At 36.1% G+C, this 13310-nt stretch overlaps 1 protein-coding gene across 2 annotated transcripts; it reads right to left on the minus strand.

Annotated features, from left to right (window-relative positions):
* Positions 1 to 872: 872 nt before the first annotated feature.
* On the minus strand, positions 873 to 6242 carry cacng1a (calcium channel, voltage-dependent, gamma subunit 1a). Of its 2 annotated transcripts, XM_043242975.1 has the most exons (5): positions 5803 to 6242; positions 3146 to 3220; positions 2805 to 2942; positions 2335 to 2588; positions 873 to 1740 (listed from the first exon to the last, which is right to left on the minus strand). In XM_043242975.1, the coding sequence occupies exons 1-4, from the start codon at positions 6035 to 6037 to the stop codon at positions 2359 to 2361; spliced, it is 678 nt and encodes a 225-aa protein (XP_043098910.1). In that variant the 5' UTR covers positions 6038 to 6242; the 3' UTR covers positions 873 to 1740; positions 2335 to 2358. The 2 variants fall into 2 exon arrangements, with proteins under 2 accessions (XP_043098910.1, XP_043098909.1); XM_043242974.1 differs by having other exon boundaries at positions 873 to 2588; positions 5803 to 6241.
* Between the last annotated feature and the right edge of the window lie 7068 nt (positions 6243 to 13310).

Below are 13310 nucleotides of genomic sequence, written 5' to 3' on the forward strand. Positions count from 1 at the left end.
CCATCTAGCTACCATCTGATAATTCTTTATGGAATAAATACTGTGTACCATTCACCTGTCCTTGGAGTCTTTCTGAAAAAACTGAATTGAATCAAAATTTAACTGATTTGATCTGAATAGTTACACTACAGTTGAGCTGCTTATCTTTGGATTGAACTTGAGTTGAGTAATGACACTTTTGTCCATTTATACCTGCTTCACAGCAGAATTAGAATTTGTCACATTTTAAACGTTGACTTCACTGATTTTGTTACTTCCCTGTTTATTACTGTCAGATATAATGCATTATAATGGTATAATGCCCTAATAAAGGTGACTTGACTTGCCTTGACAGTGATCAGCACCACCAAGCTGTCTTTACCAAAACTCTACGTCCTTTAAAATGTGCCAGGAAAATGACATTTGATGAAGATTAAGTGTCACACACACACACGATTAAGAGTAAAACACATCTGAGACACTTACAGTAGATACAGCATATCACATACTACAATCTTGGATTCTATGAAATGCATTTGTAAGTAATTAGTGGTTAATTTTGCTTTAATATACTGTACGTACAGAATGTATGACAGGTTGGCAAATAATTTTTTTTTAACCATGGCATCAAATTTGTACAGCGGTAAAATGAATGTTTCTCAAAAAAAGAATAATTAGCATGCAGATGAGCATGAGAGCTGTCTTTTAGCTATTTTTCAGCTAAAACCTAAACCTAAACGGTGACTGCTAAACTATGCATAGATAATATCAAACTATAAACAGCTACATAAATACAGTAAACACAATTTAATCTAAATACATCAAAACCTCAAGTCAATCATTTTTTTTTATAAATCACAGTAAATCACGAAAAATGAACGTCGACATGAACATGGGAGTTAGCTTACTTTTTTTATTAGAAATACATGACATAGGGTTGTAATACCAGAAATACATTTATTCTGCTGGACAGCATAACGTGATCCAAACATCTTTGATATAATTACAAGGTTTGTCTACCATCTACTATAATCAATTAAACAATTTTATGAATGTGCCTCAGCATGTGGTGATATTCTCATCCATGTGTTTTTTTAGCAATGCCAATGACAGGAATTGAGAGGAGAGATGAGAGAATAGAAGAATACTAAAGGACCACAAACAAGCAGGCTCTCGAACCGCCCACAAAGCTATGGCTCTGACAGCAATCCCCACGTTCTAAATCAACTTTATTAAAAAAAGATTTTTGAGGAACCGGGTCTAATAAGACTTGTAAAGCTCAATAAGCTTTAAGTTTAAAAGCTTCTATAGTATGTATAGCTTATTCAAATAGGCAATACATTTGATGTTTAGATCTTTTTTATACACACAGGATAAATCACCACCCAGAAATATGGTGAAGATTTTTTCCGCTCTACACACTGGATACATAAACTGGATGTTGAGACCCAAAAATGACCACAGTTCCTGAGAGGATCATAAATTAGCTCATTGTTCTCTATTGTAATATTGAGCACACCAATCCATTTCAAGCTTGGAAACCCATTTGTGGAAACTAGACTCGGAGAGTCTCAGAATACTTTTAACGTTTCGCATAAGGGCGAAATCGATGCCATTTTCTTCGCACCTGCTAGATCTGAAATTATTCCAAAATGTCTGGCCAAGCATTCAGCAACCACAGCAGACCAAACATTTGCATTCTGCTCAGAGCAGTTGAGAGCATCACTGTGTCCAGGCAGAAGAAGATTACTGTTGAAATGGCTATCAATAAAAGGAGATTTATTAAGCACAAAGCCAAAGCAGCATTCACACATTTTTTAAAAAAGAAAATAAATCATTTACAGGATATGATTTATGCTTTATAGAGGAAAATCTTGTGGTTTTACATCACTGCACTATCCACTGCCTGCAAATTAGTGCAGATGAACGTTCTAATTACATCAGCATCTGAACATATGCTAGTCAGATGTTAATAATTTTTCAATCCTTCACGCTAACAATCACAATTCTTCTGCAACACTTCTCCATTTAAACCATCCCATTGTCTTAAACGTTCTTTGTGTGTCTGTTAATGTACAGCATTATTACACAAAAGTTCCAACTACATAACACCAGCTGCACTCCTCTCAGAGATTTTATGCATTTAGGATGGTAAATGTTACATATATGTAATTAATAATATAAAGATGGAAAAGCTTGGCTTCTTGCTGGCGAGGTTGGATGTAAAAGGGTGCGTAACACACAGTGCCAGTTCGCAAGGGGGGGAAAAAAAGTTACTGAGCCAATTTGATGACCTCTGCTTGTCAAGCTCTGACATTGTAAGAGGTCTAGATATGTTTTGAGACAGTGGTTTACCTGCAGACATCTGGAATTCCTGCTCTATATCTGATCAGGCTCGGCATCCATGCAGGTCTCCCAGGGATTTCTAGGCATCTGTGGCATGGAGACGAGCAGCAGACCAATTCCACTGAGGAGGAGCAGGACAAAGCCCGTGCATGCGCACGCAAAAGACCAGGAATAGTAATACTCGATCCAGATAGTGTCCTCACTTTCTATCATCCTCTTGACTGACTGACGCATTACCTCTACTGAGATGATAGCACACAGACCTGAGGACGAAAAAGGATATGAAAATAAAAGCACGGCGGCCTCAGTAAATTTGAAAACGTTTTAATTGCAAAGAGCATTTATGCTATATTTCATTAAAACAAACGCTGATCGTTATCTAATGCAATGGCATTCAAACTGTTATCCTTTGCCTGGATACAACACGCAGCGTCTCGTTTCAATTATTTTTAAAAGAATGATTGGATGTTCTGTCCTACCTGCAAAAGCAAAGAACATGCCGGCAGGCTTGTATAGATAGTCGTTTCCCTTTCTGAGGGAACCCAACACACACAGTGTGCCCAGGATCATGAAGACAAGACTGAAGATGGCTATGGCAGCTGCTGAGATGTTGTATTCTGAGTAGAGAAATCAAAGTAGAGCTACATGTCAGTGATTTTCTAATATAATACATTATGCCATGCTTCAGAGTACTTTCTTAGAAATTTCTATAAACATAACTCAGTTTGTGGATTCACTATATCCGCCCTTCTTTCTCATTTCAACACCCTTTACAGTATATACAAGTAGAAAGGTTTCACAGTGCACACTGTTGGTTTACCTCTTTGAGTTTTAACTTCAAAGATCTCAGAATCTTCCCCTGGCGTGAAGTGTCTGAAATAAGAGCAGTTCATTTCTGGAGGGAATAAAAATAAGGAAGATGAAAAAAGGAAGGATGTTAATCAATTATATATTAATTCCATCGATATCATCATTTAACATACCTTTCAAAAAGAAACAGGATTAAAGAATGCTTAAGTGAATATATGTTTTATATTTTGAAAAAAGAAAGATAAATTCCCAAAAGACTAAGGTAAGAAAAGGACTTTTGCTGATCAGTGTTTAAATAGTCAGGGTTTATTCAGTCCCCTTCACAAGAGTTCTTGTGTGAGTCACCAGTTACCTTAAGCCTCAACTGCAAAGCTTTTTTTTATGTCTCGTGTAATTTCACGAGCAGCTATATATAAATGCTGAGTTATTTGACAACTGTTGAAGAGTTGGCTCCATGAGGCTGCCAATGTGACAAAACTGCACGCGTGATGCCGAAGGCACAATTTGCTATGCTTTGATGAGGAGACCACTGTTCAAACTGGGGGGAAACGTTTTTTTTTTTTACAAAATATTCTAATCTCCTTATGTTCACCTGGGACTGTGTTGCTTTATTTAAAGAAATGACTGACCGCTAGTGCAACATGGCATGTGGAGCTAGTCTTTCATGCTGTGCCAAATAATAAACAAACGGGAGAATGATGTGCCTTTTATTGATGCAATGATTGGCAACGAGGGCTAAAACATATCACATGTCCAAGATTATTTATGTTTATAGTTTTTTAATATGACACAGAGCAAAGCTGATTGCAACCCTACTCCTAATACTCATCATGCAGTCCCTGAAAGTGTCATGGATCTATGTTAAAAGCAATGACTGTAATAATGCCATGTCTTAATCCAGATATAGTACAGTATAATTTCTACATTATACTGTAAAGTGCTTTGATGCAACCTGTGTTGTTAAAAGCGCTATATAAATAAAAATGATTGATTGAAAATGATTGATATCACTGTACATGTTTCCAATGGTCTTTGTCACCCTGTAATTTCAGATCTACCCGCCAGTTCCATCACATCCTCTGCTCAAACAGAATCAATGCCATCTTTTGTCTCACAGGGTCTCCTGATGATTTGGGCCGCAGTCAAAGTGGTATTATTTGGGGGTCAATAGCAATGCCTGCGTTTAGAAAAAGGTGGCAGGCATCGATGCTGTTCTCTCAGATGTGACCGTCAGTCACAGTTATGGAATTGTACCACTCTTAAATTCAGAGTGTCTCCCCTCTTGGGACAGCTGACTATTTACACAGCCTAATTATAGATTTTACTGACTGCATTTACACGGGCAGACACACACGTACTCACACAGCTGCCTAGTTTAAACGTGTTAAAAAACAGTCAATTAAATAAGAAGTCTAAGCCGAGTTCAAGTTTGGGGAAACAATACTGTGTTTTTTTTTTTTTTTTAGGTGTTTAGGATTTCTGGATATGATCCCAAAAAGGCAGCATGAATTTCTGATTTCACTAATTAAAATTAGAATTTAATTAATTTACTTAATTATAGAAATGCATCCTGTCTGCCAGGTTCACAGTCACTGACTGCCCACAGCTGTTAGATACTTCCTGTCATTCTGCTCACAGCTCTCCCACTTTAGCAGTGATCTCCACGCCGGAGTTGTCATAGCACCTAAACAAGTCCCACGGACAGGGAAATCCCAGCAAATCTGCAGAGCATTCATGCCTGAGGAAGGGCTCAAAGATTATGCAACTCTCTGTGTGAACACACATTCTGAAAACCTCTGATTATATATCATTTAGTTCTGTCAAATGTTTACAGACGTGAGTGTGAGTGTCAACATCTTCGTCTACCATGGGACAACACTGATTAACCAATCAGATTTGAAGAACCAGTTTATAGTTTGTTGTGAAATTTAGGTTTGCAATCAGTGTTTGGTACATTAACGTCATTCATCTATATTATTTGCTTTGATTTTATGGATAAATCATGGGTAAGGTTAGGTTTAGGTGTAGAGATACAGTCAAGACTTAATTTTTGGTTAAAATGTTGATGGGAATGTTGAGAACACATTTAACTCTGTTTACTGTGTGTATTTATTACATATATATAAAGTCACACGGCATTTTTGGAAGGAGTCTGCAAACGCTACAAGTCAAAAGTTTGGACAAATCTAATTCTTTATTATTACTATTTTCTTCAGTTATCCGCAATGTTCTACAAACTAATAGTGAAGTGATTAAAACTATGAAACAAAAACATGGGAATGATGTTTAGACTAAAACTGTTAAATAAATAAAACGTCCTACATAATTATAGCCTATATAAACTTAGATTAGAAGTTAAAAAAGCCCTGCACATTCATTCTCTCAGCATTATTAGTTAGTAGTTAATTATACAAGTTAAACAGGATCAATGTAGACTTGGGGTTGACACTATAGTTCCATCATTTATCCTTATCTTAAAAGCTATGGTTTAAAAGGTCTGTGTTTCACATGGTTGGAATTTTGTTGAATATATTTGTACAAAATGAACATAAAAAATTAACAAAATGGCATGCATAACATGACTGCACACATGGAAAACCTTTACGCGGAAAGTCTTTTGGTCACTTGAAAAAAACACCTTAGATAATTAGATAATCTGTCACTTACCCCCCGGTAAACTGATAGGTCCACACCCTTTACCAATTAATTCCTCATCCTCAATATAGATGTGTTTCTTACAAAGTCTCCAAAGGCCAAAGTGGGCTGCTTCACATGTTGTGTTTACGTTCTCCACTCGAGGACTCAACACGGCCCAGTGGTCTGTCACCACCGCTGTTAGCATGCAGACTGAGCCCACCAACAGCACAAAAAACAAGATTTTTGTCTTGGTTTCCTTCTGCATTTTGTCCAGAATCCACTTCTAACGGACGAATAAAACAAAAAAATGATACGGAAATATCTAATGAAGTAAAACGGGAATATCAGAAGAGTTTAGAACGGAGACCTGGTCCAGGTTGTTCTTGATTCTTAAGGTGTCTGTGCAGCACTGTGCTTTCGCATGGATAAAAGGAGCCAAATGACAGTGTCCTAGTATTTATGCTGAGAGACCGGACTCAAACTGCAGCTGTTGGGGCTTGTCAGGAAAGTTGATGACCAAACGGACTTGTCTCACATGAGGTCTGTGGGGGGTGAGTTGGGCTTCTATAAATGTGAGCTGTGAGTCTAACGTCTAGCTGTTGACAGATCAGGTTCCATCCGCCATTACTAGGGTGTGACAATTCCATCACAAAAATTACTCATTAGGTTTAAGTAGGATTGAATATAACGTGAGAAGCAAACTGGACTGACTAAATAGTCTCTATACAAATACACTGAAATAAAAGTTCCTGTCCAGACAATAAAATTCTGTTATCATTTCCTTTTCCTCATAATGAATTGGGCGTTGGGGAACTTTAGTTCCCGGCATTTGCTGCCAGCCATGATAAACCACGCCTCCAGCAAATGACAAAACATTACATGTGTGTATCAGTTCTGCTTTAACGTTCCCAAGGGAAAATTCGGTTTTATTTACAAATGTATACGTTGTGTGTTGAAGATATTGCTACATTTACGTGCTGCATATCATAGGCTAATAAGTAAAAATATAATAACTGGCTTGAACTGGAAGTGAATGGACACCCTTTTGAAATTTTCTCCCCTTCACAGCCTTGTAGCCTAAATATAATAAGACATGTTCACAAGTTACTTAGATTAAGTCCAAGTCAAAACTCTAGTCTCTGGGGTAGAGTTGAGTCATATCTCAAATCTGTTAAGTCCACATATGTCAAACCTTTTTTAGCCAGCGGCTGTATTTTTGGTTTTTTTTAAATGGCAATATATATTTGGCAAGTTCATTTTACACCAATAGTGAAATGAATAAGCCTCAGGCTGAATAAAATACAATTCATGCAATACTGGATTGCATGAAGAAGGATTCAAAGAGTAAGAACAGGACTAAAGTCATGTTTGCTTGGTAGTTCGGTTATACTGGATCATTGAAGGTCAGCAGAAAAGACTGCATGGTTAATAAAACTGATTTAAGTACATAAAGCATATTTGCGTCATTTTGTTTCACACAGCGACTCCCAAGAAAGCTGTCAGTCAATAAATGGGAAAACAAAGTAACTGGCATTCCTTACTTGACAAAGCATCTCAGATACGTTCATGTAAATGGTTAAAACTACTGTAGTAAAGAAATGCAATATTAGCTCCTTGAAGCACATACAGAATGGACTGTGGGTCAGTAGAAGGATATACAGTATTATTACAAAAATGACAGATATGATTTCAGTAATAAGTCTCCTGCTACTTTTGCCCAGTCTTCATCATAATTGAGACAACTTCAGACTATTAAACAAGCTTGACAAATATTATCACATGGATATTTTATATTCAACCCATCAAACAGCAGTATTTTAGCAATATTGTTGATATTGTTGTTGCAGTATTTGGTATGCCAATTTGGGAACATTTAAAGAGTTTAAATGTACCTGAGCTGGTCACTTATTAATTTTAGGTTTGGACCGCTGAGGAAACTATAAAAGCATAATAAACGCTCAGAAGAACGATATGCACTATTATGTGTGACTTATCTGGTATATAGTGCAGAACTATGTCTATTGTATTTTAGAACATTTTAATACTATTCTAATTAATAGAATGTTTGGAAAATAAGTTATTAAATGTTTTGTAGTTTGTTTAAATTATGCCACTGTCAGCTGAACCTGTTAGAAACCTGCTTAAACTTATTCTTACCTACTAACCTAAGAAAAATGTATGAATGTTTTTTATTTTTCTAAAGATTGTTCTTAAGGCAAAACGAACTTTGAATAAACATTAAATAAACTCAACTGAATTAACCCTGAACTAATTGGAGCTGACTACAGACACTTTGGATTTGCCTCCTTCTTGAAGTTCTTTCCCGTTTAATGCTTTGCCTCTATCTCATCAGTCTAATTCTCTTCTCTCCAGGCACTAGACTGACAGAACATCACTGGTGAATACAACAGTGTGCTCACTAATTATATAGAGCTCAGTGAGAACAACTGGACCAGACCTGGCCTGTCACAAGATATCATCATCAAAGAACAAAGAATCCTAAATGATACAAAAAACAAGTAAAGCTTTAAAGAGGGCAGGTGTAATGTATCATTTAACAGTCGAGTCTTTCTCACTTTTTTGCATAAAATTACAAGGTGAACTTTTTTTCTTAGAAAGATTTATTCTGGCGGACTTAAACTTGAAGTAGCAATACTTAAATCTGGCAGCATTGCTTGGTTGAAAACGTAAATAATAGTTATTTGTTATCATTTTTGTATTTATATATTTTAGAAAACATTGTTAGAAAATCAATAAGAACTTTATAGGAAAATGCATTAAAAAAAATCTTGACAAGACAATTTATAAGGAATTTTGTAAGAATCGTACAATGTGTATTGAGTTTATATTATAGTATATTGCACTATTCCCTTGTAGAGTTTTCTAGTACATTTCCATGTTGCCCTTTAGGCTTCTGCAGAAGTCATTTCGATCTCCCTATCATGAACTGAGGCCAAAGTGACATCTGCTATCTCTGACATTTCAAAATAAATGTGGTTTATGAACTGAGCCAAGATATTTCAAAACTATATATTTGACACTTAATTTGTTTTCATTTAGATTAGTACTTCCAGAACATTAGAAGATTTTTATGTATCAAGTTAGGTGAAATTTAGTTCACATCTTTAAATGCAGTTATGATATATATTCAGTTTACACAGGTTTACAGGCTTTGAAAAATATAATAAATGATAATAATAATAATAATAAAAAATATATATATATATATATATATATATATATATATATATATATATATATATATATATATATATATATATATATATATATATTTATTTATTTATTTAAAACATAAAAAAATATATATATATATATATATATATATATATATATTTTTTTTTTTTTTTTAATTATTATTATTTTATTATTATTATTATTATTATTATTATTACAACATGTACTTAGTTACGATTATATTTTGGCTTTTGGTTAATTGAATGCAGTTTACTGTTATAATTTACTGTTGTTAATATATAGTAGGTAGGTGTAACATGAAATATCAAATAAGATAAAATCAAATAAGGAGTAAAAGTTCAGTCATAATCCTTTTGGAAAGTGGTTCTCATTTAATTATTTATTTGATTGATTAATGTATTGATTGATTAGTGCAAAACCATTTGTACTCTCTATTCTGGTCTTTAACATCATCATTGTCCCTATTTCTATTACTGATGAAAAACAAGAGCATAATAATAATAATAATACAACTGAAGGAACAGTGAGCCTATGTTGTTGTTATTTTCTCTATACATCTTTAATAAGAGATCATTTTATAAATCAATTCTATTATAATGCAGATGTGATATGAAAGGAATATATTGCAATAAATCCTGTCATTTACTCTCAAAGCACATCTGTCAGGATACTGGACAGAGGTGTTGGATTTAATTAAAGACTACGTTCACTATTCCTCATTCCAAACGTGACATCATCCATTGCATGTTTATTTACATAAACTGAATTCTGAAATCATTTAATTTTGTGGAGAAATGAGGGTATTCTATTGCAGCTCTAGGGATGGGAACCACTGTCTCATAAGACCACAAAAAAACCCCACTGTGAAATGAAAACCAATTGGAACTAATCACCCCAGTGGGTATTGCATATCGACCATGGAAAATCCATTTCTGTATTATTATTACTTTTCCCTCATAACATTAATTAATTAACTAATTAATTGATTAATTAATTAATTTTAATCACCTGACTGACATCTCTAAACATTCAGTGGATTGTGTCCTTGGCTTTAGGAATGCTGCAAATGACTGGCTTCATATCTGTAATGTGAGTGCACAACAATTAGGTTTAGCTTCATTAGATAAATGCTTACAACAGTGAACTGTTCTGCATTGAGGGTTCTTGAGCAAGTCATCCACGATACATTAGGAACCAGATGAACAAGTTAATCATATGTGATTAATCATTTCCCTTAGGGTTTTCCATTCTCCGATGATGCCAGATGTTTAATTTTGCCATAGTGATGGACAGAGGGAGTTAAATGTAGTTTTAGGTAGCAAGAAAAACACATGTTCTGGGTATATTATTCCACTTAAAAAGTGTAAAGTTTCAATCAAATTAACTAATAAAAAATAAATTTTTGATCTTCAACAATAAACTCATTTTAATTTTAATAGCATAAAGCAAACATCTTTTTCTTGTGTGAGTGTTTCATTGTAATTGAGATGGCTTCTTTGAATGAAGGGAAGCAAAACTAAATTGTCATCTATAGTCAACAGTGTAATTCCCTAAAACCATTTAATTAACATGGATGAAACTAAATTCCACAAGAAGGTAGGACTCATGCAAATAAAGTAAATGATTTGTAAAAAATGTGATGATCTAAAATAATAATAATCCACAATAATCTAATAGTATCAATAATTTAATAATGTATAACTAATATTAGTACATGTAAGTGTATATAATGTTTATGTATATCTTCTCTAAGTGCAGAGCAACATATGGGTAGATATGTGAGGATATGTAGATATGGAAGAATAAGCTATACCATGGACAACACATTTCAACCATGGAGATGCTTGATACAATTTAATTTTGTCCTTTTTTTGACACTGTTTGCTGAGTGCTTTTGTGTATTACACTGATTTCTACAGGTTTACAGAGAATACTGGTCAATACTTTAGTACTCACAAAAGAAATAAGCACATTTGCATTTACATATCATTTTTATTTTTGTATCAGTGTGTTACATATAAACAGAAAACATTCAATGGCATTGATTTTTATGGAAAATACATGCATGTTTGAGAATTTTTTTATTGTAAGACATGAATCATTTTGCATGTGAAAAGAATGTTTAGAACAGAAGAGTATGACAGTTTCACCATGGGCATTTAGTCATTGTGTAAACTATAGACAATCTTGCCCCTTTGTACGCATGACAAAACACACACAATTTGCTTATTAAATAATATTGCATTTAATAAATATGCAATTAAAATCTGGTGTGAAAATGAAACGTCTTGTTAATGTAGATTACTCTCGTTCCCTGAAATATGAAACTGAGACATCATGTTGATGATCAACGAACTGGGGATCTCACTAGAAGAGACCAATCTACTTTGAGTGTGCAATAAATGAACCAATCCTTATTGGCATGTGATGATTGCATTCAGCTGCCATTGATCACAGCACAAGTATAAATAGGCAGCAGGTGCAATGCATTCTCAGGTTTTCTCTGCAGAGTTGAGCCAGTTGCCCGTCTGCTCAACAGTGGTACAGCAGCTGTGGTGACAGGACGTGACTGTCTCCATTGCCTCCTTTACAGAATGAGGATTACATACATAACCGAGACATTCCCTTTCAGCTGGTTACTTTCAATGCCTAAACAATAGCCAACAAATTGGCGATCCTTACACTGGATGCTAACCCTTCCAGTGTCCTGTGCAAGCCTTCTGCACCCCTTTGGGTGTAAGACTGGGCATCAACCAGTCACTGTTGTCTTATCACTACCCACTCACTGAGATTGAAAACATTCCAATTGAAACAGGAATGCTGTGGAAGCCCCATCCTTTCGGAAAGAGGTTTTGCAAGCACTTGCACATATGGGTAAATGTTTACATACATATGGAAGATTAAAAGGTGGTTCAAGCAATACTGTGGAGAATACACATATGGGACTCACTTAAGTCATTACATATGACACCCAACCCTCTACTGGTTCTCACAGATTCATTAAGTCTGTGAGCTGCCAAGAGTGATGGAGGAGCTTGATGGAGGGTCTATAGTATTGACTCTCTGGAGCAACTTAGCAAGCGTCTCGGTTTAGGGACTCTCGGTGCTGCTACCTATTTAAGGTTAGAACACAGGAAGATATTAGCTCAACATGAAGGCTATAGAATCTATCAAATGTTTTGGGGGTTGCCCAGCCTGCAGCTCTACAAATCTGTCAGCGAAGTGCCATGAGTCAGTGCCCAGGAGGATGTAACAGTTCTAGAAGAGTGAGCACTCAAACTGGGTGGGTGAGGCTCACCCTGTGCCTAATACTGCATAGTGGATGCCATCCCTCTCTTGGCATTCCCCTTCTGCAGTCCTGCAGACAAAGAACTATTCTGAGGTCCTGAAGATTTGTGTCAAGTCAACGTACCATCTTATGGACTGGAACAGGACAGAGCAAAGCTAATGCTGGCTTGGCCTCCAGGGGGAAGCACTAGGTTCACTACCTGATCCCTGAAGGGGGTACTACAAAAACGTTTTACACATAGCCAGATTAGGGCCTCAGGATTACCTAGGAATCAGCCAGATTCATTAGCCAAAAGCGTGTGCAGGTCTCCTACCCTCTTGATAGAGGTCAATGCAACCAGTTTTCTGAAGTGCAGGGCCTTGTAATGAAATGCTCGTCATTCAAGCGAGAACTGCAAAAATTGTCTGTGGCACAGAAAGACTGAGACATGTCCTTCAGGTCGATCAGATACAGTAAGTACGTGTTGCACCAAGTGCCTATTTTAATTCAACTGCCACTTAATTTCCAGCTTCAGAGCCCCTGCAGCAGGGCAATTGGGTGACCGTGAGGCGGGCTAGTCGCGGGTCAAAACACCGCTCTTCCGTTCCGATTAGAACATCAAACAGGTTCTCCCCACTCAGTGACGCACCCACTGAGAAACCTGATCAAAGTGCCCTAGTAATTGGCGATTCTATTGTACGGAACGTGAAAATAGAGACACCAGCCACCGTAGTCCAATGCTTACCGGGAGCCAAAGCGTCTGACATCTTGTCAAATTTAAAAGTGCTGGCTAATGCTAAACGTAAATTTCGTAAGATTGTTATTCACGTCGGCGCTAATGATGTTCGACTTCGCCAGTCGGAGATCACTAAAAATAATATTAAAGAGGTGTGTGAATTTGCAAGCACGATGTCGGACAATGTAATATGCTCCAGTCCCCTCCCTGCTTACCGGGGTGATGAGATTTACAGCAGACTGCTGGGTCTCAATGGCTGGATGTCTAAGTGGTGCCCGCAGAACAACATAGGCTTTATAGACAATTGGATGAGTTTCT

The sequence above is a fragment of the Puntigrus tetrazona genome, chromosome 6 (assembly GCF_018831695.1).
Source record: "Puntigrus tetrazona isolate hp1 chromosome 6, ASM1883169v1, whole genome shotgun sequence".
Classification (NCBI taxonomy): domain Eukaryota; kingdom Metazoa; phylum Chordata; class Actinopteri; order Cypriniformes; family Cyprinidae; genus Puntigrus; species Puntigrus tetrazona.

What these genes read in the sequence shown, in the direction of transcription:
- cacng1a (XM_043242975.1), bottom strand. Translation starts at nt 6,037, where the DNA reads ATGCAGAAGGAAACCAAGACAAAAATCTTGTTTTTTGTGCTGTTGGTG. An exon ending in ACCTATCAGTTTACCGGGGG is followed by an intron (nt 3,221 to 5,802) that starts GTAAGTGACAGA and finishes TATTCCCTCCAG; the next exon opens with AAATGAACTGCTCTTATTTC. An exon ending in TGAAGTTAAAACTCAAAGAG is followed by an intron (nt 2,943 to 3,145) that starts GTAAACCAACAG and finishes TTCTCTACTCAG; the next exon opens with AATACAACATCTCAGCAGCT.